Source organism: Diachasma alloeum, unplaced genomic scaffold, assembly GCF_001412515.2.
Source record: "Diachasma alloeum isolate Michigan unplaced genomic scaffold, Dall2.0 Dall_scaffold_00768, whole genome shotgun sequence".
NCBI classification, from domain to species: Eukaryota; Metazoa; Arthropoda; class Insecta; order Hymenoptera; family Braconidae; genus Diachasma; species Diachasma alloeum.
The window spans coordinates 64,843-92,039 of record NW_021680898.1 but is presented as its reverse complement, the minus strand read 5'-3'; the positions used below and the strand labels follow the sequence as shown (position 1 = coordinate 92,039).

The 27,197-nt window shown below is 38.8% G+C and overlaps 1 protein-coding gene across 1 annotated transcript in view; it reads right to left on the bottom strand.

Moving 5' to 3' along the window:
* Positions 1–5,941: 5,941 nt before the first annotated feature.
* Positions 5,942–27,197, bottom strand: part of LOC107044630 (solute carrier family 12 member 8-like) — a 24,185-nt gene continuing 2,929 nt past the window's right edge. Inside the window, exons 2-4 of the mRNA XM_015266577.1 lie at positions 25,153–25,476; positions 7,677–7,835; positions 5,942–7,584 (exon numbers count right to left, since the gene is read on the bottom strand). Coding sequence (XP_015122063.1) covers positions 7,246–7,584; positions 7,677–7,835; positions 25,153–25,476 — 822 coding nt within the window. The 3' untranslated portion in view covers positions 5,942–7,245. The remainder of the gene's footprint in view (positions 7,585–7,676; positions 7,836–25,152; positions 25,477–27,197) is intronic.

Here is a 27,197-nt window from a genome sequence, read left to right as displayed (position 1 = left end):
TTTTTCGAAGAAATAAAATTTTGGATATAACCATGTATTGTTAAGGTTTGAAAAAAAAAATACATCGCCTGATTCAAAGTGTCAGCCGAAGATGCAATTACTCTTTAATTTCATCACTAACTCTGAGAATAACAACTTGGGATGATGCAGATTTTTTTTTCGTAAGTTTGTATCATTCTGAAGCTTACAATCTGAGCGCCGTGACCTCAACCCACGTGCAGTTGCGGCAGAGGCCGTCTAGTGGCTGCCGCATCTACGTTGACATGGCGAATTTTAGAAGAATATTACTAAATTCTTGGCAGCTGTAAAAATTCTCTCGAAGATACTTATTTTTCTCGGTAAATTTCAATTAGTCCTGTTATTTATTCTTTTCTTTCTATTGTTTTCTAGGTACTTATAAGAAATATGATAATACAAAAAACAACGACATTTCTCTGACACAGCAAAATTCAGTACCAACTGATCATCTTTCATATGTATTGAAAAAGTTCGGTGGTGAAAGGGCTTCTGAAAAATTGCATCTCAATAGAACGAAAGTATCCTAATTAATTTCAAATGTGATAGCACCTGCTTTTATGAAAGAACTGATTGATGATATTGAGGACGGATATTTTGCGGTTATTGTCAATGAATCCATTGATATGTCTTGCAGCAAATACATGGCCTATGCTATTAAATACTTCTGTCAACGAAGTCGAAAAATGCTTTATATTGGCTTCAAGAAATTCCTGAGTGATAGTGGCCTGATCATGAAGAAGATGATTGAGATTTGTACGGATGGAGCGTCCAATATGTGCGGCAAAAATCACAGTTTGCTTACACTCTTGCAAGTCGACCAGGAGATGTTATAACTCCTCAAATGCATGTGCCACTCTATTAGCTGGGCAGCTTCCAAAGCTGCTGATGATTTTTCCTCCGAAGTTGTGAATTTGATAAAGCACAGCAAGAATTACTTCTCTCACAATTCACTTCATCTTGAAAAGTGGGAGGAACTGTACAAGAGAGTGGTGCCTTATCAATGAGGATAAGGCGCCACTACGATTGGTTCCATTGTCAACGACCCATTGCATGGCCATCTTCAATGCTGTTATAATTGTCCTCAAACAATGGGACGAAATAAAAGAAGTCTTTGACAAAGCAGCGACGTTTTCCATAGAGCAGTTTTTCATAATGCCAGGAATAGCCCCAGAGAGTCATGTAGCTCCGTGAAGTGGGCACCCCACTTGCTTGGATTTGAACCAACATTTCATAATTGATAGATTTTGAGCTACGCGTGATAGTAGTAACGTTTTTCTTGTTTGTAGTTTGAAATTGAGCGTCCAATTCGTTTTTGAAATACAGTTAGGAACTATTCCATAGTTAAAGCTGGAGTGACATTGGATTCTCGTCTGCAATCGTTTGTAGTGGATTGTAGTTCTAGAAATTTCACGATCGGAATCGTAATAAGCGTTCAATCGATTTTTTTTAACAGTTAGGAACTATTTCATAGTTGTATTTGAAATGACGTGGGATTCTTATCTGCAATCGTTTGTAGTTGATTGTAGTTTTGGAATTTTCGCAATCGGAAATCAAATGAGCGTCCAATCGATTTTTGGAGACCAAGTAGGAACTGATTGAAAGCTATAGCCAGAATGAGCTCGGATTCCTGTCTAAAATCATTTGTAGTTGTTTGTAGTGCTCACAAATTTCCAATGCACCGAGAAAACGGGGTGGCAGACAGTTGATATATGTAGAAGGATTTGTTTGTAGTTGTTTCTAACAGTGAAAAAAATGAAGAACCTTATAAACCAACGTTCATACTTGATTGTAGTTTTAGAATTTTCCCAATCCGAACTCAAATGAGCATCTGATCGATTTTAGGAGCTCAAGTAGGAACTTGTTAACAACTATAGCCAAAATGAGCTCGGATTTCTGTCTAAAATGGTTTGTAGTTATTTGTAGTTCTCCCAGATTTTCAATGCACCGAGAAAAAAGGGTGGTGTAGAGTTGAGATATGTAGAAGAATTCGTTTGTAGGTGTTTCTAACAGTGAAAAAAATCAATAAGAAAAGAAGATCTTTATGAACCAACGTTCATACTTAATTGTAGTTTTGGAATTTTTCCAATCCAAACTCAAACGAGCATCCAATCGATTTTTGGAGCCCAAGTAGGAACTTGTTGACAGCTATAGCCAAAATGAGCTCGGATTCCTGTCTAAAATGGGTTGTAGTCGTTTGTAGTACTCGAAAGGGTGGTGTAGAGTTGAGATATGTAGAAGAATTCGTTAGCAGGTGTTTCTAACAGTGAAAAAAATCAATAAGAAAAGAAGATCTTTATGAACCAACGTTCATACTTAATTGTAGTTTTGGAATTTTTCCAATCCAAACTCAAACGAGCATCCAATCGATTTTTGGAGCCCAAGTAGGAACTTGTTGACAGATATAGCCAAAATGAGCTCGGATTCCTGTCTAAAATGGTTTGTAGTTGTTTGTAGTACTCACAGATTTTCAATACACCGAGAAAAAAGGGTGGTAGACAATTGAGATATGTAGAAGGATTGGTTTGTAGTTGTTTCTAACAGTGAAAAAAATCGAAAAAAATTAAGAACCTTATAAACCAACGTTCATACTTGATTGTAGTTTTGGAATTTTTCCAATCCGAACTGAAATGAGCGTTCAATCCGTTTTTGAAATAAAATTAGGAACTGTTTCATAGTTACAGCTGGAGTGACATTGGCTTCTCATCTGCAGTCGTTTGTAGTTGATTGTAGTTCTGGAAATTTCACGATCGGAATCGTAATAAACGTTCAATCGTTTTTTTTAAACAGTTAGGAACTATTTCACAGTTGTATTTGAAATGACGTGGGATTCTTATCTGCAATCGTTTGTAGTTGATTGTAGTTTTGGAATTTTCGCAATCGGAAATCAAATGAGCGTCCAATCGATTTTTGGAGACCAAGTAGGAACTGATTGAAAGCTATAGCCAAAATGAGCTCGGATTCAATTCAATTCAAAAATTCAATTGAACGGTCAGTCCAATTCCAATCGAAAAAAAAATCGATTCTACAATCAACTACAAACGATTTCTACCAAGTTTCAAACGTCATTTTTTTGCGATGATTTTTACCCTCTCTGTGCTTAAAAAATGGATTAAACGATGAGTTTCATTTTTATTAGAAAAATTCCAATCCTACAATCGACTACAAACGATTTTAGGCAGGAATCCACTTTTTTTTTAGCCATAGCTGTAGAATAGTTCCTAACTATTTCACAGCTATCAATCAGTTCCAACTTGTGCTCCGAAAATCGATTGGACGCTCATTTCAGCTCGGATTGGAAACATTCCAAAACTACAATCAAGTATGAACGTTGGTTCGTAAGGACCTTCTTACCTTTCTAATTCTTTTCACTTTCTAGAACAACTGCAAACGGAATCTTCTACATGTCTCAACTCTCTACCACCCTTATTTCTCGGTACATTGATAATCTATAAGTACTACAATCAACTACAAACCATTTTAGACAGGAAACCGATGTCATTTTGGCTATAGCTATCAATCAGTTCCTACTTGTGCTCCAAAAATCGATTGAACGCTCATTTGATTTCCGATTGCGAAAATTCCAAAACTACAATCAACTACAAACGATTGCAGATGAGAATCCAATGTCACTCCAGCTTTAACAATGAAATAGTTTCTAACGTTATTTCAAAAATGGATTGAACGCTTATTTCAGTTCGGATTGGGAAAATTCCAAAACTACAATCAAGTATGAACGTTAGTTTATAAGGTTCATTTTTTTCGATTTTTTTCACTTCCAACAACTACGAACGAATTCTTTTACATATCTCAACTGTCTGCCACCCCGTTTTCTCGGTGCATTGGAAATTTGTGAGCACTACAAACAACTACAAACGATTTTAGACAGGAATCCGAGCTCATTCTGGCTATAGCTTTCAATCAGTTCCTACTTGAGCTCAAAAAATCGATTGCATGCTCGTTTGATTTCCGATCGCGACAATCCCAAAACTACAATCAACTACAAACGATTGCAGAGAAGCCAATGTCACTCCGGCTGTAACTATGAAATAGTTCCTAACTGTATTTTAAAAACGGATTGAACGCTCATTTCAGTTAGGATTGGACAAATTCCTAAACTACAATCAAGTATGAACGTTGGTTTATAAGGTTGTTCATTTTTTTCGATTTTTTCCACTGTTAGAAACAACTACAAACAAATCCTTCGATATATCTCAATTCTCTACCACCCTTTTTTCTTGGTGTATTGAAAATCTGTGAGTACTACAATCAACTACAAACCATTTTAGACAGGAATCCGATGTCATTTTGGCTATAGCTATTCAACAGTTCCAACTTGTGCTCCGACAATCGATTGGATGCTCATTTGAGTTTGGATTGGAAAAATTCCGAAACTACAATCAAGTATGGACGTTGGTTCATAAGAATCTTCTTTTCTTTTTAATTTTTTTCACTTCCAACAACAACTACAAACGAATTCTTTTACATATCTCAACTGTCTGCCGCCCCGTTTTCTTGGTGCACTGGAAATTTGTGAGCACTACAAACAACTACAAACGATTTTAGACAGGAATCAGAGCTCATTCTAACTATAGCTTTCAATCAATTTCTACTTGGGCTCCAAAAATCGATTGCATGTTCGTTTGATTCCCGATTGCGAAAATTCGAAAACTACAATCAACTACAAACGATTGCAGATAAGAATCCCCCGTCATTTCAAATACAACTATGAAATAGTTCCTAACTGATTAAAAAAAATCGATTGAACATTTATTACGATTCCGATCGTAAAATTCCCAGGACTACAATCAACTACAAACGATTGCAGACGAGAATCCAATGTCATTCCAGCTGTAACTATGAAATAGTTCCTAACTGTATTTCAAAAACGGATTGAACGCTCATTTCAGTTCGGATTGGAAAAATTCCAATACTACAATTAAATAGTAATTAAGTNGTGCAGACGGGAATCCAATGTCATTCCAGCTGTAACTATGAAATAGTTCCTAACTGTATTTCAAAAACGGATTGNTGAAATTGGACGCTCAATTTCAAACTACAAACAAGAAAAACGTTACTACTATCACGAGTAGCTCTAAATCTATCAATTATGAAATTTTGGTTCAAATCCAAGCAAGTGGGGTGCCCACTTCACGGAGCTGAGTCATGTTCCATGAATTTCGTTCCGAGGTTCAGTCTTAGATGAAGCATTTCAGAAATTTTGTTCCGAGTTTAGTTTCGTTTTTCTAGCATTCTTATAGATGGAAATGCAAGAAACGGAATTTTCGTTCCTTTTCACTGTTTCGTTCCAAGTCCCTAGTTTTTCTGTAATTAACTGAAGAATTTTGTTACAAAGAAAGACTGCATTTTTTATCTTCAAAAATCACTCATTCCAAAGATAATTTCATGATTCGAAGCATGAGATGAGACTCTTCAATCCAGAATTCTAATCAAACAGAATATTCACCAACCATTGATTTATCGGACAATATTTCCTGACGAAACATCAAATAGTACATTTCGGCAGTATGACGAACAATATTTTTTAGCAAAAAGACCTTTCTGCAATTCAGAAAATTTATCAACAAAAATTGAACTGAAAAATCCATCAGCTCTGTTCCAAAATTTATTGCAATACATGGAGTAAAAAAATTTCTCAAATAATAAAAGAAAACCTTTCATTTCCTCTCATTATCGAAAATGAAGCTTCCTACATGATACGCAACACTTGGTGGTAAAGGTTACGGAAAGGTAGCGATCATGTGGTGAACCAGAGCGGTTCACCTACTCGGCATCACCCCCTCCACACACACATGTGCACAAACACTGTACTCCGCCCCTCAACCACTTTCTCCACTTTCCATAAATTTGAGTATACTCTGTAAAATTATTATTAATTGGAAAATGACGAGGAAAACACTTTCAATGAATAAAAAAAACATTAAAAATGTATTATTTTACTCAATAGTTATTACAATTTCAACAAATTATAAATAATTGTAGATTTTGTATAATTTACTTTGCGCTTATAAAAATGGCAAGTATAAGATGGTATAAATATATCAATTATTTACAGAGTATTATTCGGAAACTGAATATTGCATTATGAATATAGAATCCCTGATTTCGGATCCTGCATCAATTATTGTGCTTCTAATTACGAGTAATGTTATTCTTCATTATTATCATCGTTGAATTATGGAGAAAAGTAGATGGTAGATATAACATGTAAACATTTCCTTAAAATATATTAATATTTATTCTATGCGCATAAATTATTCATCACCACTTTTAGGTTATGATAAAAAAAATAGACTCAATTTAAATGCCTGCAAGTATATTCAACCCTGAAGTTACACCAGGTTTTTGTGATACGATTTCCATCCTGTCATGATATGAAAATTTTACTAATAATGTTGAACCGATTTATTTTCCTCAGAATTCAGGGAAGAAATCGAAATTTGAATTGACATGATTCAATCTACTGGTTATTTATTCAATCATCTTGGTAATGAGTCAATGTTAGCCTGAACTTGGTCACACTCTGGAGATAATTACCGAGTATGTGGGGATATGATGTATAATTCGGACAATTTTACGGTTACATTTTACGTACGGATTCAGTAACCACTGAATCATTCCAAAAATGAGTAATTTCATAAGAGAGTGCTAAAAGACCTTTAAAGTTTATGTAGAGAGGAATTTTCTCTATAAAAAGTTGTCGCCAGACATTGCTCAAAATTTTCGTCATGGAAATACTCATCTCATTGACGACGAATCATCTCATTGAAGTTGAAAAATGTTTCCTGTGAAACTTGATATATTCAGTTGCATTCAACGAAGTCATCGGAAAATATCTGACTTTTTTTAAGCGCCCGGGGTATTAAAACGGATAAAGATGACTTTTCTTTAAAAATAATACTATTCAACAAGAAGGTTCTACGACCTTGTTTCCTAAACCCATTCATATGATAATCGTCAAATTTAGAAATCATTGAATAATTCTGTCAGTTATTTGTTATTGCATTATCTCAATAATGAGGGGCGATAAAAAAAATCAGGACATTTTTGTAGCTCAAAAAATTCTCCACAAAAATGGCTCTAAAGTCAACCAACTCGTTTCATCGTTTCACCCCTAGATGATCGAAAGCAAGAGCATACAGGACATTCAAGAAATAGTGTAACAAATGACAGTTGAATGTACATATTCAGCCTCAAAAAATACATTTATCAATCTATGTTCACAAATTGTCCAGTAACAGTGGATGTCTGATGATATCTTCTCCTCCCAGCAAAATCCTCATTCTCCTCATTAAGCTGGGCTGAGCTCGTTTCCACCCCTGGATGCACTGGTGTCACAACAATTTGCTCGTAATCATAAACTTTTCTTCCCATTAGTCTGAGTATCGACACTCTGAGCCACTCAAAAAGTTTAAATTCCGCTGAAACACCAGGTTTGACTGCTGGATTAGCATGACCCACGTAACTCCAAACGAGAAAAACAACGACAATATTCGCTATTGCATATCCCCAGTGAACCAGGAACATTATCAACAGCTTGATCAGTGCCTAAAGTGCAAAAAAACAATATTATGAATAGAGATGAATGTGACAATTGTGGGTGACAATGATTTGTGACACCTTTTTATGTGGACACTTACACCCAAGAGAGAAAACCACCTGTTGCACAATGGGCTGTACCAATTACCCAATTTTCCATGGATATGTAATTTTTTTATTACTCCATCGATACTAGCATTTTCCTCAATGCTTGGTGATGAATCTGCGTAATTTGTACTGTCAGATATGCTCGAATTTCTCTGGAATGATAATTTATCGCAGAGTTACTAGCGTCGCGCCCCTGGCGAAACAAGTTAAAAGGTGAACCTCTGTTTCTTTCCACGATGGCATACGTGGACTCAGCCTCTAACAACTTTTAACATATACATGTCTTACATCATATTAATTCCACATGTACTATTGCACATGGTAGAATACCACGCAAATGGTTGGAAGAAATTAAGTTTATTTATCCACAATTATTTTCCACATAGTTTATCAATGTGGATGCATTCTGCAATTTATATGGGGTATTCCATGTGAACTCACCCAGGTCAAAACCCTCACCATCGCCAATCATATTGCCGATTTTTCTTGTGGTTATATATGGAAAAATATAACTTCTCAAATTTTTTCAGATTTTTTGAGGCATCCTGTGGACAGCCATGTTTTTTTGCAAGTTTTATCTTCAAATGCCTGTAACTTCCGTAAAAATCGACCGATTTGAGTTTTTTTTTTTTACAAAATGTGTGTCTTCGAACACACTTTCCATATAAAAATATGCCAATTTTTTTCAATTCGTTCTTCCATCGATTTCCTCAGAAAAACCTCAAAAAACTTCAAAAAACGAGTCGTTTTCAAAGTTGGACCCTTTTTATATCTTTCAAAAAATTTTAGTGAATATATTGGACCAAAACAAAATTTTTCACCAAAGGCCAACGTGGACTTCCCATTTCGTGGCCGTCATTTCAAATTTAAATATATGAATTGTGACCTTCCAATATTTAATTAGTATTATTCCCTAAAATTGGGATTTAAGGCAATTAAATAATGAGGACAAATGAGGAATAAAATTAACTGAATATCTATATTTCTATTAATTTACATAATAGATCGTCGTAAGACGCTTGAAATGCCTTTTACTTGGATCTAGGGTTATGGGTAAGGCCAGGCAACTTTTGTACACGTAAAAAAGGGAGTGACTCTAATGCAGAAAAAGGGGAGAAGCTAGTCGTGTCGAGGGAATGCAACTAAATATAAGAAGAATAACTAAATGGGGAAGAAACAAAAGAGTGTAGGCTCACCGTTGGGGGGTATGAAGGGTAATATTGTAGGGTCAAGAGGGAAAATGAGGGGGGTAACTCATACTCACGATGGGACTTCACTCTGGCGAACACGTGGAATTCCACCGGCGCGCTGCACTCCTTCCAAATACTAGGGCGTTTTCCTGGAGAGCCTCCTTTCCACCTCGGGGTTTCCTGGGCTCCAATACTAGAGCTGGGATGAGCTCGATGTATCAAAAGTCCTCTTTTTATCCACCAAATAACTTCCGGCGAATTTCACTGTATTCACAATTACTACTTTCGGGGCACGTGGCGACTCACGGGGCAGCTAATGCGTGAGTGACGGTCTTTTCTTTTCCTTCGCGATTCGTGGAGGTTCGTCAGGTGTGGATGTCCTTCAGGTTTTAATTCGGGAGCAATCGGGGCCAATCAGCACGGGTGAGTGGTGACCACAATCCAGGGATGTCTCGCAAGGGATTATTGCAGGTGTTGAATATTCGGGGGTATAGTATGGGGAATTTTCAGGAGACGATGGCTTCTCCAATTGATCGGGTGGGGCCGGAACTGATGTCTTCCTTCGGCTGATGTCTTCGTGATCTCCAGGGGCAGAGGTAGCGGGGCGATGAGGGGAAAAGTGAGGGAAGGGGTACCCAACGGTGGCGGGATTTACCTTTTAGGGGGCAGTGTGTAGTGGGAAAAAATATGTAGAAAAATAATAAAAAATAAATAATGTGCCTCGTCACAAAATCCGGGATGAAAAATTTCAAACATTTCAAAATTCTTTTCGCATTTGAACGCAGAAGGATTATTTGAATTTACCGCCTGAAGAATCACTGCATTATATTTGAATCTGGAACAATTCGATGATTTTTTGAAAATTCGTTAACAATAAATCTTTTCGAGTGGTGTGTTCTAATAGAGACCCCACTTTGGTTTTTGGTGAAAAATTTTATTTTGGTCCAATATATTCACTGAAATTTTTTGCAAAATATAAAAAGGGTCCAACTATGAAAGCGACTTGTTTTTTGAAGTTTTTTGAGGTTTTTCTGAGGAAATCGATGAAAGAATGAATTGAAAATAATTGGCATATTTTTATATGGAAAGTGTATTCGAAGGCGCACATTTTGTAAAAAAAAAATTCAAAGCGGTTGTATTTTACGGAAGTTACAGGTATTTGAAGATAAAACTTGCAAAAAAACATGGCTGCCCACAGGATGCCTCAAAAAATCGGAAAAAATTTGAGAAGTCATATTTGTCCATGTACAACCACAAGAAAAATCGGCAATATGATTGACGATGGTGAGGGTTTTGACCTGGGTGATTTCACATGGAATACCCCATATAATCCAAATGGTGTATCGCCACGCAAATGGTGTGCACACTGAAGTTTAGTGCGAACAAATTTGAAATACACGGAAGGGTTTTACATGTATGAAATTTATAAGTGAAGATTTCATTCGTCATCAAAAGACGCAGTAGCGTCTTGCATAATGTGCCGGTTCAAATTTTCCGGCAGTGCAAGGCTTCTGCGTATATATCTACTATTACTATCTACTACGACTTATTTTGAGTATTTTTTCCTTGCAATTCTACACATCGATTGTTGTTCCTTATTATTCTTTGTCACCCTCTTTTATTAAGTAGAAATGCAACTGACTCAATCCGTGTTGTGATTATTTAATAAAGTAATTATTAAGATGAAGCCACGCCCCTTCCCGACGTTTTTGTGGAAACCGAAATCTGGTGAGAGATTTTGTTTCGAGGTTGGCAGGAGTGCGCCGATAATTCAGGCTGCCTTGAAAGTGCCAAGTGTTGATTATCTCAAGAATCAAATATATGCATACATACTTATGTATAGATTTTCAAATTGCATATTCGGACTTTTTAGATGATATTTAGTTATTTCAACACATAAAAATCGGGAACTCAAATTTGAGCGATTGTAATGCTTCCATCAACTAACAGTAAAATATTGATGGTCATTATGCCTTCATCGTGCAGGGAAATTGGAACAAACTGATTTTCTCCAATTAAATCCCATAGAAAATATCCTGTTGTATTATCAGAAAATGCACAATCAAAATTTGAAAAATATTAGAATGTAGCTTTGATGCAAAAGGAATGAGATAACCACAGAAATTATCAAAAATAAAAAAAGCGCCCCACGTACCGATTCTAAATGTCTTATTTCCAAATTCTATTCAAAACATACTTGCCTGTCGTGTTAGAAATTTTCGTTAAATAATAAAAAGAAATTAATAAAATAATAGAAATAATAAATTCATTTCCTGCGAATAAATTCCTTGAGAATAATGCTAAAACAATGACAAAACGAATGCAATCCATTTTCGACTTCGTACATCCGGTCTCAAATTTCTGCTCGATCGAAAATCCGCCCTCATGGAAATGCCGATCCAAATAAAACGTTGGAGCAAACACTCGCACTCGCTGTAGAAATAAAACAAAAAAAAAAAGAAAATATAAAAGAAATAGAAATAAAACCAAAACTCCGATCACGCCACCGCACCACGTGACCCCCTTTTGCCTAAAATGCGAAGCCATCAAAATTACCCTTAGCGACAAAACTTATTGAAGAGAAATTCAGTAACGTCTTACATGCCAAAGTGGCATGTCTTTTAGATTGAGCTCCTTGAATCAATCACGCGTTCATAACTTCGGAACCAGCTTATAAGTCCTGCCCGACGTACAAGTGATTGTTTCAAGTAAAATTCAATGTGAAGTATTCTCGCTACCATAGACATTTGATTTCATTCGAATTTCTGCGCGTTACGGTTGATAATTGCCTATTACGATAATTAGTGGAATTCTGTGCAAAGGACACAAGACAAGTGAACATTTGAAATAATAGTACATTATCCAATTATTGTTAGAATTTGAAAATGTGCAAGTGAAATTACGAAAAATTAATTGTCAATAGAATAATTAGAAACTTTCGTTCATTAGTTCGGACTCTAAAAGCCTGAGAAATTTGTTAAATCCAATTCGGTTTATAAGTAATCTTTCCCTTATTTTGTTGTTTCGTGCACTTCAAAATTCGGTGTCAAAATTGTGAAAATAATAAGAGTTCAACCATTATTGGGATTATTGCCGAACGAACGAGATATTAAAGACAAAAAGAGAAAAGTGAGTAAATGAGCAATGATTCTCCTCTATTCAAACAATCTGGCGCTACAACCGAAAAACGTAAAAAGTAGAGTCCGTGTAGATAAAAATTTACAAGCTGACGATGATTGCTGTTCGATCTAGATATTAACAAAACAAGTCCATGTTCACTTTAAGATTTTATCGAATCTTCTAAAGTGTTTCTGAGACAATTGTTCTAAACTCAATCGGTCCGATTATGTAATTTTGCCAATCAATTGGAAACATCCAATAAAACCAACATTAAGAATATACACAGTGTTATAATTATTTCTCATTCCCATCATCTCTTTACACTTAGTACTTCAGATGCGCCCAGCGCTTTAAAGGTAAGGATCTACTAAATGAAAATAATTATGTTAAACATGTTAACTTGAAAATTCATTTAACTTATTTAATTTATGATTGAGTTTGTTGAATATTATTTTCCTGTTAACACATTCCCAAAATAAAGAAAAATACATATCTTCTCTTAGCTTTGCACTATGGGCATGAGGATGTTTCTGTTTTCATTTTTGTATTGGAAAGAAAAAAAGACTTTTTGATGCGGACAATCGTGCACGTGGCGTGCCTGCTTTTTCTCCATTTAAGTAAAACTTATTTCTTATAAAAACATAGCAAGCACGCCACTCGCACGATTGTCCGCATCAAAGTCTTTTTTTTCTTTCCAATACAAAAATTAAAAAAAAAACATCCCTATGCCCATAGTGCAAAATTGGGAGAAGACCTGTATTTTCATCTATTTTGCATAAGCATGCTGTGTTCAAAATCTGGCCTGCATTTTGGGCCAACTCGTTTCCCCGTCCTTTACGGAAATTCCCGACCATCGACGAGCACGCACGGAGTCGTGAGCGTGTTCCACGTTGGTCAGACGCCATCGAATCTCATTAGCAACGAATCATAGAAAATTATCCGGGCGCACATTGGCGCAATAATCGGGAAATTCATCGATAAAAGTATCGAATGCCATCGTAAATTATCAGGTCAATTATCTAAATATTCCGTGTTTATACAGTCCACTTCGGTAAATCAACTATTTATTAGTAAATCATCGAGTGTATATTTCAGTGGACCAAGTTTTTTAGAATATAATGACAATTAACGAAACTCATCCGAATTATTTTCCGGCATTTCATCTCGCTCCACTTCCCCTCCCGGCCTCCCAATCATCAAGATCCACAAGATTTCCAACATTGGTCCTTAGAGCCGGATACGGGAGTGAAAAGTGTAGTGGATAATCATCGCGAATAACAGACAGTGCAAGGAAAATCAACGTGTATGAAAACCGACGCCGTGAATAGCGAGGCTTTTCGGGGTTCACAAAACTATATCGAGGGAAATCATCAGAGGTTGGATACTCAACGAGGCACAAAAGGAATACGGTTTAATGCCTTTGTTTACATCGGTCGCAGAGGCTACTCAACATGAGGAACGTCGTGACGTCATCCCGGAGACTTAACAGTCGACACCTTGCCACTCACTGTAGCACTTCGGCAATTCACGGAGTCCTCCATCTCCATCCATTCGCAGTCGTAGCGTGAGCGCTGCGCCTCATCTCCACTCGGTCACTCAACATATCTGGGAGCGGCAACTTATCAGTGGAACAGAGCGCGGCAGTCGGTAATCCCACGGTCGGTAACTCAACGACATGTAAGAGCAACAAACTCATGTCTGTTTTTCCATGTGGAAACAACATCATACTGGGCTGACGTAGTAGAGGAGGCGAGGCAATCGAGAACTTCATAAAGGACATAGTCAACAAAATGGTAGACAATGTCAGCCGTTCGCAGGAGACGCCACAAACAAAGAGGATAATCACCCCATGGCCGAGCAGCTTTGAGCTGAAAGTCAGGCTACAACTGAATCGGTTAATGAACCTGGAGAACATCATCGGGGAACTCAACACAGAGGAAATCGCCCGCCTGACCTCAGATGACATTGATGCAAACCAACGCATCGTGGAAACTCAGTGGACGAACTTCTTTTCGTAACACGAGGCACTGATCGAGGGTGTCACCGAAGACGTCCTTGAGCATCCCTACTTCGTGGAGAACGCCTTTCAGCAAGTTCTCAACGCGTACTGCAAGGACACTCATCGAGAGGAAGACCCCAACGACCTCGCACAATCAGCTTGGAGATCCTGGACAATCAGAAAAATACCAGGCGGAACACCAACCTCATTTAAAGCCTATGCATTTAGGAGATCATCGTCAGTCAGACAAATACCAAGTCAATCATCAATCAGAACCATACCAGGTGAGTCCGGTGGACACCATCAACGTTTTGGAAATTCATCGACCTCATCAGAATGCAACTCAACTGCTAATATTGCTGACGGCGAGGGTCTTCGCCCTCAATCGTCATGGAAATTCAAGGCCAGCACGGATTCTCATCGACCAGGGCTTAGAGATAACACTAGTCTCTGAGTGCTTGGTCAACCAACTTCATATGGAGTGGAGGTCATCATCACTTTTCATCGTAGGCATCGGACGAACCTATTCGGGGAGCACGCGTGGTGTAGTGATTCTCGCCTTACAACCGAGGCACGACCCCGCTGCTCAAATCAGCATAAACGCCCACATCTTGAGCAAGTTGATGGCGAATTTACCGTCATTTACTTGTGAATCAACGATTCCTCATCAATTAAGAGAACTTCAACTGGCTGATCTTCAATTCTTAAAACCTGGGGCCATCGACATCATCATCGGAGCTGACTTCTACGGGAGAATTATTGGCGAGAGAATCATCAGGTTCAAGGAAACGAATCTAATAGCTCAGCAAACCATCTTCGGTGGGACTATTTTAGAGCCAGTCTGCGGCACCAGCTGTGCTCCAAAATCATCGTTGAAAGTAATGAAACAGACGGCGAATCAACAACTGTTGGAACTCCTGAAGAAATTTTGGACTCAGGAGGAACTACTAGATACATCATCATCATGAGTCGTGATGAAGGCTGAAGCGGAGTGTGAACACCTTTTTATCGAGACTTATCGACGAGATTCGACGGGACGCTAAATTGTGCATCTCCCATTTAAATCATCACCAGCCGCCTTGGGGGATACAGCATCATCGGCCAAGATACGGTTGCAGAAGCTCATGAGGCGACTGTCATCGGATCCAGACACTCATACACGCTACAAGAAATTCATCAAGGAATATGAGTCCTTGGACCACATGCAACGAGCATCATCGACGTCGGAGCCGGACCGGGCATATTATTGGCCTCATCACACAATGCTTAAACCAGCCAGCACAACCACAAAATTGAGGGTGGTGTTTGAAGCCTCGCCTCGAAGCTCAACGGGGGTATCATTGAATGACATCCTCTATCCGGGACCTAAACTATAAATCAACAGTTCCGACGTTCTCATCTGGCTACGTCGGTATCGGTTTGTTTTCGGCACAGACATCGTGAAGATGTTTCGCCAGATCCAGGTACAACAAGACGACTGGAACTATCAACTAATTCTCTGGAAGGACGACAACGGCAAACACATCGAGTATCAACTGACGACAGTCACCTATGGTACCAGCTGTGCACCCTGGCTTTCGCTACGGGTGCTGAAGCAGTTGGCCATTGACGAAGGTCATCGATTCCCATTGGCCTTACCGACATTTATCAAAGGACGATATGTTGACAACATATACGGGGGTACAGAAACGGAGCATCAACTGGAGAAGATCATCAAGCAGCTAATCAACCTCTGTATGGCGGGCGGCATGCCCCTGCAGAAATGGTGTAGCAATATGCCACACATTTTGGCACAACTCAGGCTCTCATCAAGAGTAGCTCCAACCATCGAATTTGAGGAATCCACCGTGAAGTGCTGGGGCTCTGCTGGCAACCTCAGGCAGACACCTTTCACTACAAGGCGAGGAGCTTCAATCGGGACACCATCATCAAGCGCGTGATCCTATCCGAGATTGCGCAAATTTACGACCCATTGGGACTCATCGCGTCGGTGATCGTCACGGCAAAGACACTCATCCAAGAGTTGTGACTGCTCAAGCTCAACTGAGACGATCGACTTCCAATGGCCTTCATAAAAGGCTGACAACTCTACAGGCAGGAACTTCAGTAGCTGAGCAGCCTATCAATATCGAGATGGCTCAATTTATCGCCCAACACGACGGAAGTTCAACTACACGGATTCGCGGACGCATCTAATCTGGCGATGGGCGCATCGGTCCATCTTCGAACATCATCAGCGATATCGAGAACGACTGTCACCCTGGTCTGTACCAAGACCAAGCTCACATCACTCAAGAAGATGACCATACCACGGCTGGAACTAACAGCAGCTCTCCCGGCAACGGATCTTGTGGCCTACGTTCAACGAACTCTGGAGTTGAAAGACATACAAATCTATCTTTGGAGCGATTCATCAGTGGCCATCACTTGGATAAACACAGAACTTTCACGATGGAAGGACTTCGTGCAAAACAGGGTACTCAAAATAAGAGATACTCTGCCCTCTGCCACTTGGAGACATATCAACGGCAAGGAGAATTCGGCGGACTGCGCATCAGGGGGTCTATCACTGAAGCAACTGGTGGAGCATCGTCTGTGGTGGACAGGACCCTCATGGCTTGTCCTGTTACCGGATCAATGGCTAGCCTCATCAGTGGACTTACCATCATTAATGAAAGTATCATCAGAAGTGGCTCGAGAAGCGAGACCGCTAATCAACAGCTTGCATCCAGTGCAAATCGCCGAGGCGAATGCACTGGTCATCAGATACTCATCGTTGACGAAAGTCTTGCGGATCACAGCCTGGATCCATCGAGCCGCAAGACGCTTCCATCGGCAGGCACCACTGGAATCTCACCAATTAGAACCACAAGAGCTCGAAGAAGCCAGACTATTTTGGGTTGGGTACATTCAGCAGCTCTACTTCGAGGCGGAAATCAATACCTTACGGACAGGCAAATCACTGGCAGCAAATCATCGAATGGCGATGCTGACGCCATGTCTGGAGGACGGCGTCAAGCACCTGGGCGGACGTCTACGAATATCAACGTTGGATCTGGAGGAGAAAAATCCAATTAATCTCCCACGTCACTCATCGCCATCAACGCTCATCATCGCGGACGCTCATCAACGGAGTTTCCATGGAGGAACTCAACTCACTTTGACACACATCCGGCAGAGATACTGGATCGTCGGAGGAAGAGCTCCAGTACGCTCACACATCATTAAGTGCGTTATTTGTGTACGTCATCGAGCACTGAGAGCTCAACAGTTAATGGGACAGCTGCCAGCACGACGAGTGACACCATCAAGGGTGTTCCTCCACTCAGGAGTGGACTTTGCTGGTCCAATCAACGTCCTAAGCTGGAGAGGATCAGGAGCAAACAAAACAATGTACAAAGCGTACATCTGTCTGTTTGTCTGCTTCGCCACATCAGCAACTCATCTGGAAATGGTAATGGATCTGACAGCGGAGGGCTTCATCGCAGCGTATAAACACTTTACTTCAAGACGGGATATCTGTGCGACACTAACCAGTGACAGGGGACTCAACTTCATCGGGGGAGAGAGAGAACTGAAAAATTTCTTCGACCAGGCATCTAGCGAATCGGCTGTCATCAGGGATCGGCTAGCATCTGACGAGACATAGTGGAAATTCAACCTCCCTCAATCGCCACACGTGGGAGGCCGCTGTGACGTCATCAAAACATCACCTCAGGAACATCATCAGGACCTCGACCTTGATGTACGAAGAATTTATGACTCTTCTGACTCAGGTCGAGGCTATACTCAACTCTCGGCCACTCTACCCACTCACCAACGACCCGCAAGACCCATCAGCCGCTCACGGCGGTTCCTGAAACATCACTCCAGCAAATCACCACCGACAGACTCAACAGGTGGCAAATAATCGCCCAGAGGATTCAAACCTTCTGGGAGCATTGGGCATGAGAGTGTATTCGTTAATACCAACAAATCTACCAGTGGAAGCAGCCAACGAACGAAATCAAAATTGGTTCGTTGGTGCTCATCACGGACGAATGGGAACCGCCAGCTAAATGCCCCCTCGCCGATTCATCGAAATTCATCCAGGATAGGACAACCTGACAAGAGTTGTCAAACTGAGGAAAGGTCATCGGGAAACGCAGCGGAGAATCCATCGACTGGTTCCATTGCCAATCAACGCAGATCTACTAGTCGATCAACAGTGAGGGCCAGGAACTATACTTTCTCACCAGGGGGTGACGCAGGGCGGGCGGGATGTTCAAAATCTGGCCTGCATTTTGGGCCAACTCGTTTCCGTCCCTTGCGGAAATTCCCGACCATGGAAGAGCTTGCACAAAGCCGTAAGCGTGTTCTACGGTAGTCAGTACACCATCGAATCTCATCAGAAACGAATCATAGAAAATTATCGGGGCGCACATCGGCGCAATGGTCGGGAAATTCATCGGTAAAAGTATCGAATGTCATCGTAAATTATCGGTTCAATTATCTAAATATTCCGTGGTTTTACAGTCTACTTCGGTAAATCAACTATTTATTAGCAAATCATCGAGTGTATATTTCAGTGCACCAAGTTTTTTAAAATATAGTGAAACTCAACGAAACTCATCCGAATTATTTTCCGGCATCTCATCCCGCTCCACTTGCCCTCCTGGCCTCCCAATCATCAAGATTCACAGGATTTTCAACGTGCTGATTAATACAATCATTTTTAATACCAGCCGTTTATGCATAATGAGGAATCACACATATAATTTTTCTCATTACACGTACCAATGAATATGCATTCAATCCAAGCATAATACTATTAGCCACGTAAATACTTTACAAACTGTAGTTTTTCTCTTTTTTTTCCTTGGATAGAATTACACGAGTTGTCTCCTTGCGTCACACGCTAGCTTTTTGCACATTTGACAAAATAATTACTCCGACGATTTTTACACATGAATATGTACACACATAACGTATGGACCGATTAGATTCCCACAAGCGTTTCTTTTCATCGTCATTATACAATGTGCAATTCGATTTACACCGAACTAGGATGTGTAATTAAAAATTGTTCGTGTGCAATTTCAATTCGCATCTGTGTCATTTTATTGGATCCATGCGTAATTGAAAATTGCCATCTGTGTTATTTTATTTGACTGATATGTAATTCCAAATCTCATCTGTGCAATTTAATTTGCTCAATGGATAATTATGTGCTAATATTAAAAATATAAAAAAAGATAGATGCATAATAATTAAATTTTCTACTGTTTCTTGGCCCCGAAGTCTCGCAGGAGATCACAAAATGAGTTGCGCCTCGTTTTTTATGGGAATGATCCAGATCCCCTGTACAGTACTGCAAGTCAGGGTATAATGTTCCTCTAGAAATAATCATGTTCCTGAAGTAAGAGGTGCACGTCTTTGTGATCGCACGGGGTCCCGATGACCACCTGATATTCAAATCAAATACGAATTTCTTCCCAGACTGTTTCAAATGATTCGTCGGAAAATAAACATGTTCTTAGAATAACAAGTCCCTTCTAGACGATTGTAAATTATTCCTCAAGGAATAAAAGTGTCCGCAGAACCTTCGGGCATGTATTTTGGAATGTACGTGGTCACGATGAGCACCGGATCCACGGATATTTAAATCATGCACCAAGTCCTTCCTTGACGATTTTCATTCATACTTCCTGGCATAAAAGTATTCCAAGAACCTTTGAGGCAATGATTTTTAAATGAACATTGTCACTATGACCACTTGATATTTAGCCCTCTGAATGGAAAATCCTAACAAACCCTGTCGGTGTGAGTGGAGTGGGGGAGTAGGCTACTGTACTTGCGCGTCGCATGTAGTACAGTCGACTCTCCTTAGCTCTCCACTTTCGGGGCTCAAAATTCACTGTGACTATTCAAACTGTCAATGAAGTCTCAAAGTCTGGAGGATCCATTGATATTCAATAATTCTTTGAGAAATATTTGAGAGATAAGTAAATAATGATTTCATTTCATTTACGAATCACTCTCAAACCTTCAAGTTAGATTCCACAGACCATCAACTGGGCTTGTTAGCTACAATGGAGAGCTTAGAATAATCAGCAGTGAGAGTGTTCGGTATTTTCGATTCTACTCAATCATTTAAAGTTATATAACTTCGAGGTTTAATGAACAGACAATTCTTAAATTAGCCATTTTCCAATATTTATCACAAACAATTGAAAATATAGAAGAAATTGTGGAGAAAACTTATTACATATTAAAAAATCAGAGGAGGGTCGTTCACCCCCGGGTTGGGTGTGACATATTAGGGTTCGAATCAACAAATTTTTATCAAAATCCGACATGAAAAACATGAACAAATCGAGTGAACGAATTTCTAACGTAAAAGTCCCAATAAAATAAATTCTATAAAAAGATAAAATCCGATGGATTTCTTTGCAATAAAAGGTTTTATGTTGAACATTTTCTATTGAAAAAAATGGGCCCAGCTTTTCGCGTCTCTAGGTCTCCCAGCATCACCGAGCCAAGGGATTATCGCTTCAATAGTCACAGTGAATCTCGAGCCCCGAAAGTGGAGAGCTAAAGAGAGTCGATTGTACTACACCCGAAACCTAAGTACGGTTATCTGCTCCCCCCCTCCGCTCACATCTATAGGGTTTGCTAGGATTTTTCGCTAAGAGAATCCAATATGAAGTGGTCAGAATGATCATGACCATTCGAAAATACATCAAAGATTCTAGGGAGACTTTTATTCCTCGAGGAGTAATTAAAAAGCGTCTAGGATGGACTTGGCGCATGATTTAACCCTCTGAGGTGAATGGGCACACAAAAAAACCTAAACGTAAATTACGTTTTGATAAACGTAATTTACGCTTAACGTCAATATGATGTCTGGTGGCTTTCTTTCCGTCATGAAAATCGGAATTTAGTCTTTAAAAAAGCATATTTCACGGTCTAAATAAAAACGTAAATTACGCCTAAACAAAGCGTATTTTGCGTTTATCAAAACGTAAATTACGCCTAAACAACGCGTATTTTATGCTTAGCAAAACATAATTTACGTTTAGCAGAACGAATTTTTGTGAATCTATCATTTTTTGTAATTTTTAATTACTCTCCGACAAAATTAAATCACAGATCGGACAAACAAAATTACACGCGTTAGAATTGGAATTACACATTGGTCAAATAAAATAACACAGGTGAAAAATGGAATTTCACACGAGCAATTTTTGATTAGACGTCCGATTTTGGTGTGAATCGAATTACACATTGTATAATTAGGATGAAAAGATATCTGTGTGGGAATCTAGTCGGTGCATACCTTATGTGTGTTAATATTCATGTATAAAAATCGTCGGAGTAACTACTTCATCAAATATCTAAAAAATAGCATGTAACGCAAGGAGGCAACTCGTATTTTTTCTCTCGGATGAAAAAAAAGTGGAAAATTGCAGTGTGTAAACCATTCACGTGGATCATAGTATTGTGTTTGGTTTGAATGTCCACTCATTGGTACGTGTAATGAGAAAAATTATGTATTATTTCTCATTGTGTATAAACGGCGGGTATTTAAAATGATTTTGTTAATTAGTGATGAATGGAATCTTCATGGGTAAATTTCGAACTTGTAAAACTCTCGTGTGTATTTCAAATTTTTGTTCAAGGAGCCCGTGCTAAACTTCAGTGTGCACAACATTTGTGTGGCGATAGATCACGTGGGTTATATAGATGTGCAGAAGATATCCGTGTTAAAAATGTGGAACTATGTGGAAAAATAATTGTGGATAAATAAACATAATTTCTTCGGATCATTTGCGTATCATTTCATCATGTGTGAAAGTACATATGGAATAAATATCGTGTAATACATGCATGTGTTAAAAATTGTTGGAGGCCGAGTCCAAGTATGTCTCCACAACTAGAGAGAAAAAAGAGTATTCTCTGAGAGTTCATGTAAGAGAGCACCTTTCCCTACACTTTTTGATAGTTAATTGTTAAGTTGTGAATGCAGGGGGTAATTCTCACTCAACCCTCTACTCTTTTGGATAGTTGAATGATGGGTTTTAAGCTACTGGAATGACAATCACCCAATTCTATACTCTTTTTTATAGTTTTATTGTTCGATTTTAAGCTCTAAGTGTAACATCCACTCAACTCTCTACGATTTTGGATCATTGGGTATCCAGTTTTGGGAGCCAGTGAGATTCATACATTCTGACCCTTGCATTTCAGACCCTCACTGCTCTTGACCCTTAAAAATATTGACTTATCGAACGTTTGGAACTTATTATTTTTGACCCTTGAAATGGGTCAACTCTCTACTCTCCAGAATTTCTAGAGAGTGGATAGTTGGGGTCGGAAGCTTAATGGGAGTAACTCTCTACTGTCTATAATTTCCGGAGAGTAGCTAGTTGACATCGGATACTTGGTGAAGGTAACTCTATTTTCTACAGTTTCTAGAGAGTAGATAGTAGGGGTCGGATGCTCGGTGGGAGCGACTCTCTACAATCTACGATTTCTAGAGAATAGATAGTTGGGTTCAAATACTTTCTGACCCGCAACATGCTGACCCTTGGCACACCCTTGTTGTTCCTGACAGTTAAAATTGCTGACCCTACAAAATGTGGGAATATCAAATTTTTAACACTCATTTTTACTGACCTTTCACATCCTTTGGATCCTTTGCAGACCCTTCATATTCTTGACTCTTAGATTTTGATCCTCAAAATTGCTCGCTCTAAAAATATTGCAATGTCGAACTTTTGACTTTTAATCGGAAAGTCCCTGGTTTCAATCCCCGTCTGGACTATCCATTTTTTTCAGTACAAACTTTCTGGTTAATCATATTGAGAATAACCCCGGTTCCCCTCCTTCCTCATCCTAAGCCCATCCAACCATTTCCTATGACGTCACAAAGATGTGGAACGCTATATAAATTCTTTTCTTTAATGTAATGTCTACACTGAGAAAAAAATATATTTTTGCCAAATATCCATTTACTTGAGGGAAGAATTAATTTTTTCAACACCGTTTTTCTCCATTCGAGCCATTCTCAGGCAATTCTCATTAGGTTTAATTATGTCAATTATATTGCTCTAGAAGATAAACCTGTTGGTTATCACCTTGAGTGACCTCCTTCAATAATTATCAACATTAAAAAATTGATCGGAATTCTTCTCTCTAGAAAATACGAAATTTAGGAGAAGTGAATAATCATTAGGGGAGTCCCCCCAAGGTCATGTGGAACATAATCATCCTTTAAAGCACCATGATTGTTATAATTGAAACCTAATCAGGCTCACCTGGGAATGACTCGATTGGAGAAATACGATTTTGAAAAAAGAAATACTTCTCTCAAGTAAATGAATATTTGACAAAAAATTTTTTTTCTCAGTGTACTCTCTAAAGTTTCCAGAAAGTAGATAGTTCGGTTCGGATGCTTGGTGGGTATAACTCTCTACTCTCTAGAAACTTTAGAGAGTGGACAGTTGCCCCCACCAAGCATTCGATCCCAACTATCGACTCTCTAAAAAGTGTGGAGAGTAGAGAGTTGCCCTGATTTTAAGAGTCAGAAAAAATAAGGTTTAAAAACCCGGCTGTGTTGCGCATTTGGAAGCAACATGAGATTCACAACCTCAAGCTCCCAGGTGCGAGCCCCGGCCGGGCCAAATTCCACACCAATTTTTCATCACAATTTTCTACATAATACTCGGCTGAAAATTCAACACAATTTTCAAACTGAGTATTCCACGGAATTTCGAAGTGAAAAATCCACTCCAAATTCAACATTCCCTGGCTGAAAGCCCTCGGGCGATGGCCGCGGTGGCATGTTAACCCTTGCAACGAAAAACCGGTGAAATTTGAAATTTTTTTAAGGTTTAAAAGTTCCACGTTTCCAAATTTTTAGGGTCAGCAATTTTAAGGGTCACAATCTAAGGACCACGACCATGAAGTCTGCAACGGACCCTTATTGTAAGGGTCAGAAAAAATAAGTGTCCAAAATTTGATGTTCCAACATTTTGTAGGGTCAGCAATTTTAAGGGTCAGGAACAACAAGGGTGTGCAAAGGGTCCCTATTTTACGGGTATGGCGAAAGTATTTGAACCCAACTATCTACTCTCTACAAATTGTAGATACTAGAGAGTTGCCCCCACCAAGCATCCGATCTTGACTATCTACGCTCCAAAAATTGTAGAGAGTAGAGAGTTACCCCCACCAAGCTTCGGACGCCAACCCCCCAGTTTCTCGAAATTTTAGAGGGTTGACACATTTCAAGGGTCCGAAATAATCAGTTTCAAAAGTTCGATGATTAAATATTTTTAAGGGTCAAAATCTAAGGGTCATGAACAATAACTGTCTCAAAAGTGTCCTCATTTTGAGAGTCAGGAATAATAAAGTTCAAAAGTTTGACGTTTCAACATTTTTGAGGCTCAGAAATGTCAAGGGTTAAAACCTAAGGATCGAGAGCAGTAAGGATTTGAAAATGTAAGAGTCAGAATGTATGAATCTCACTTGCCCCGAAAACTAGACAGTCAATTATCCAAAAATAGTAGAGAGTTGAGTGGGTGTTACACTTCGAGCTTAAAATCCAACAATCAACCATCAAAAAGTGTAAAGAATTCAAGGAGAGGTGCCCTCTTACGTGAACTCTCACTGGACTCTCTCTTTTCTGTCCAATCGTCTAATCAAAGTAACTCTTACTCAATTCTCTACTAATTCTCACATGGTTTCGTTAAAGTCTTTAGTCATCAACCAGTTGTGAAATTCAAAGAAGTTGGAGGATTAATGAAATTAATATTCCAATGCGAATCTATGTAATGAGAAAAATTAGGTAGAAAATATTTATGGGTAATGGGTTTTTCATTTTTGTAGAGATTATTTTTGGTATATCTCTGGAATTGCTACGTATAAATGGCTTCAACAAACCTATTCACTAATTAAAAAACTCCCTTCAAAAGAGCCTCTCCACTAATTTCTTTAAACTCTCCACTAATTTCTTTAAACTTCCAAGGATATTGGAAAAATATCAATCATCCATTTTTTTTGCATAAAATTTTTTTTTTCAGAGCATTTTTTGTTGGTTCTGGACTAGTCTTCACTTTGGTAATATGATTAATTGAGTAATTTGTTCATTCATTTCCTTTCATTCGAAAAATAACTTACCACTAAATTCTTATGCCTCGTCCTCTCCGGAAAGAGTGTATCTAAATCATTGTCCATCTCTGATGTGGTATCCTCATTGCGCCCAGTTGTCCCATAATTACGTTCAAAAGTCGGAGTTTGTGCCCGAAATCGTTGCTCACGGGTGTGCTGAAGATCAAACGTTTGTGCCAGTGCGAAATAAGCGTAATCCATACACGCGTATGTTAATAAGAAGGGCATTGTCACGATCGGTGCCAACGTATTGATCTCACCAGTTATGATGAATGTCAGGGTTACTATTGCTACCACAACCATTGCGTACACTGGTACTTTATTTGGACCTCTCTGAAATAAGAAAAAAGTAATCTCAAATTTTCATTTCCATAAATTCAAATCGTAATAAAAAATCATAACGATTAGAGCAAGAATATTCACATTTCCATATCAGTCAATCAATTTCAATATCAAAGATGAAACTTGAAATCAATAAAATAGGGACCAGAATATTTTTCATCAATTACTTCATTTTTTGCACATACGGCAGTGATTCACAAACCATTTTGAAGTACGTAGATTGCTTCTCGACCTAATATATTTGATATTTTATATTTTATAGTTCACAAACGATTCATAATTCATGTTCGAAATTTGTTCATCTGTAACTTACGAAAATCGCGACTAAATTGAGGTTTATGCTGGATGGCTTCAGAGGACATGCAACTTCAAAGGACTCAATGCAAAATTTCTAATTGGATATCCCAGGTAATAAAGCCAATGTTGAAAAAACAGGCCAAGTGTAGCACAAACCTGGGCTTGCCAAATCTGGGTGAGTAGTGTAGTAATGCCGGTTCTGGCACAACGTTTTTAGCGTCGACCTGGTCGTTGGGGCCCAGTAGGGGGGGTCAGATGAAAGTGGGTGGGCGGGTGGTTGATTAATTCGCGGGTTCGCGGTTCAATTCGCGGTTTGATTCGCGGGGTCGCGGTTTAATTCGCGGTTTGATTCGCGGTTTGATGAATTAATTCGCGGTTTTCCCTCGAAGTGAAGAAAGGGTTAATTAATTCGCGGTTTAATTCGCGGTTTGATTAATTAATTCGCGAGGCCTACACTAATCATAGGGTCGATTGTGTATCAATCAATAAGTGTCGAATGATTTTTTCTCATCGTGGTGAAAAATATTTAAAATTTCAAAATTTCAAAAATCAACTGACTGTTCCATTTGTTGTATACGCTGCTACTGAATGTTTATTGGAAGAAGTGTCCGATGACAATGAGATAAATTCCAAAACATAATAAAATCATATACCATTCAGTGTTACATTTTATGTGAAATGTAGCTATGATAACTCAAAATCGGAACTCTCTATTTATCGTGGAAAAAACTGTGTAGAGTGGTTTATTTAGCAGCTACGTATTTTAGCTATAAAAGTTGATGCTGAATTACAGAGAAATGAGCCGATAAGAGCGAGCATTTAATGCAGCTAAAAATTGTTATATTTGTGACAGAGCATTCACCGAAAAAGCAGTGAAGCATCGTGATCATTGCCACTTAACAGGCAAATATCGTGGTGCTGCTCATCCCGGCTGTAATCTGAATTATACGGAATCGTGTGTAATCCCAGTAGTTTTTCACAATTTCTCAGGTTATGACTCACATTGTTTTATTAAATCTCTTGCGAAACAAGTCCAAGGCGCAGTGAAATTAAACCCAATTAATAAAGAGAAATACGTTTCCTTCACTAAATCGGTCAAATCGACAGGAGTCCACTTGAGATTCATTGACTCATTCCGTCTTATGGTAAGCAGTATTGATCAACTTTCGTCATATTTAGAGGATGAAAAAAGAGAATCACAACTATTACCCCCCAAAACGACAATTCGAACTCTTTACACACAAAGGCGTTTTCCCATACGAATACTTAGATTCATGGGGGAAATTAAGTGAACGCCAATGACCTCGGAAAGAAGACTTTTATTCTCGATTGAATGATGAGAAAATATCAGATAAAGATTACAATCATGCATGTGATGTATGGAGAAATTTCGACATCAAGACACTCGGTGAACA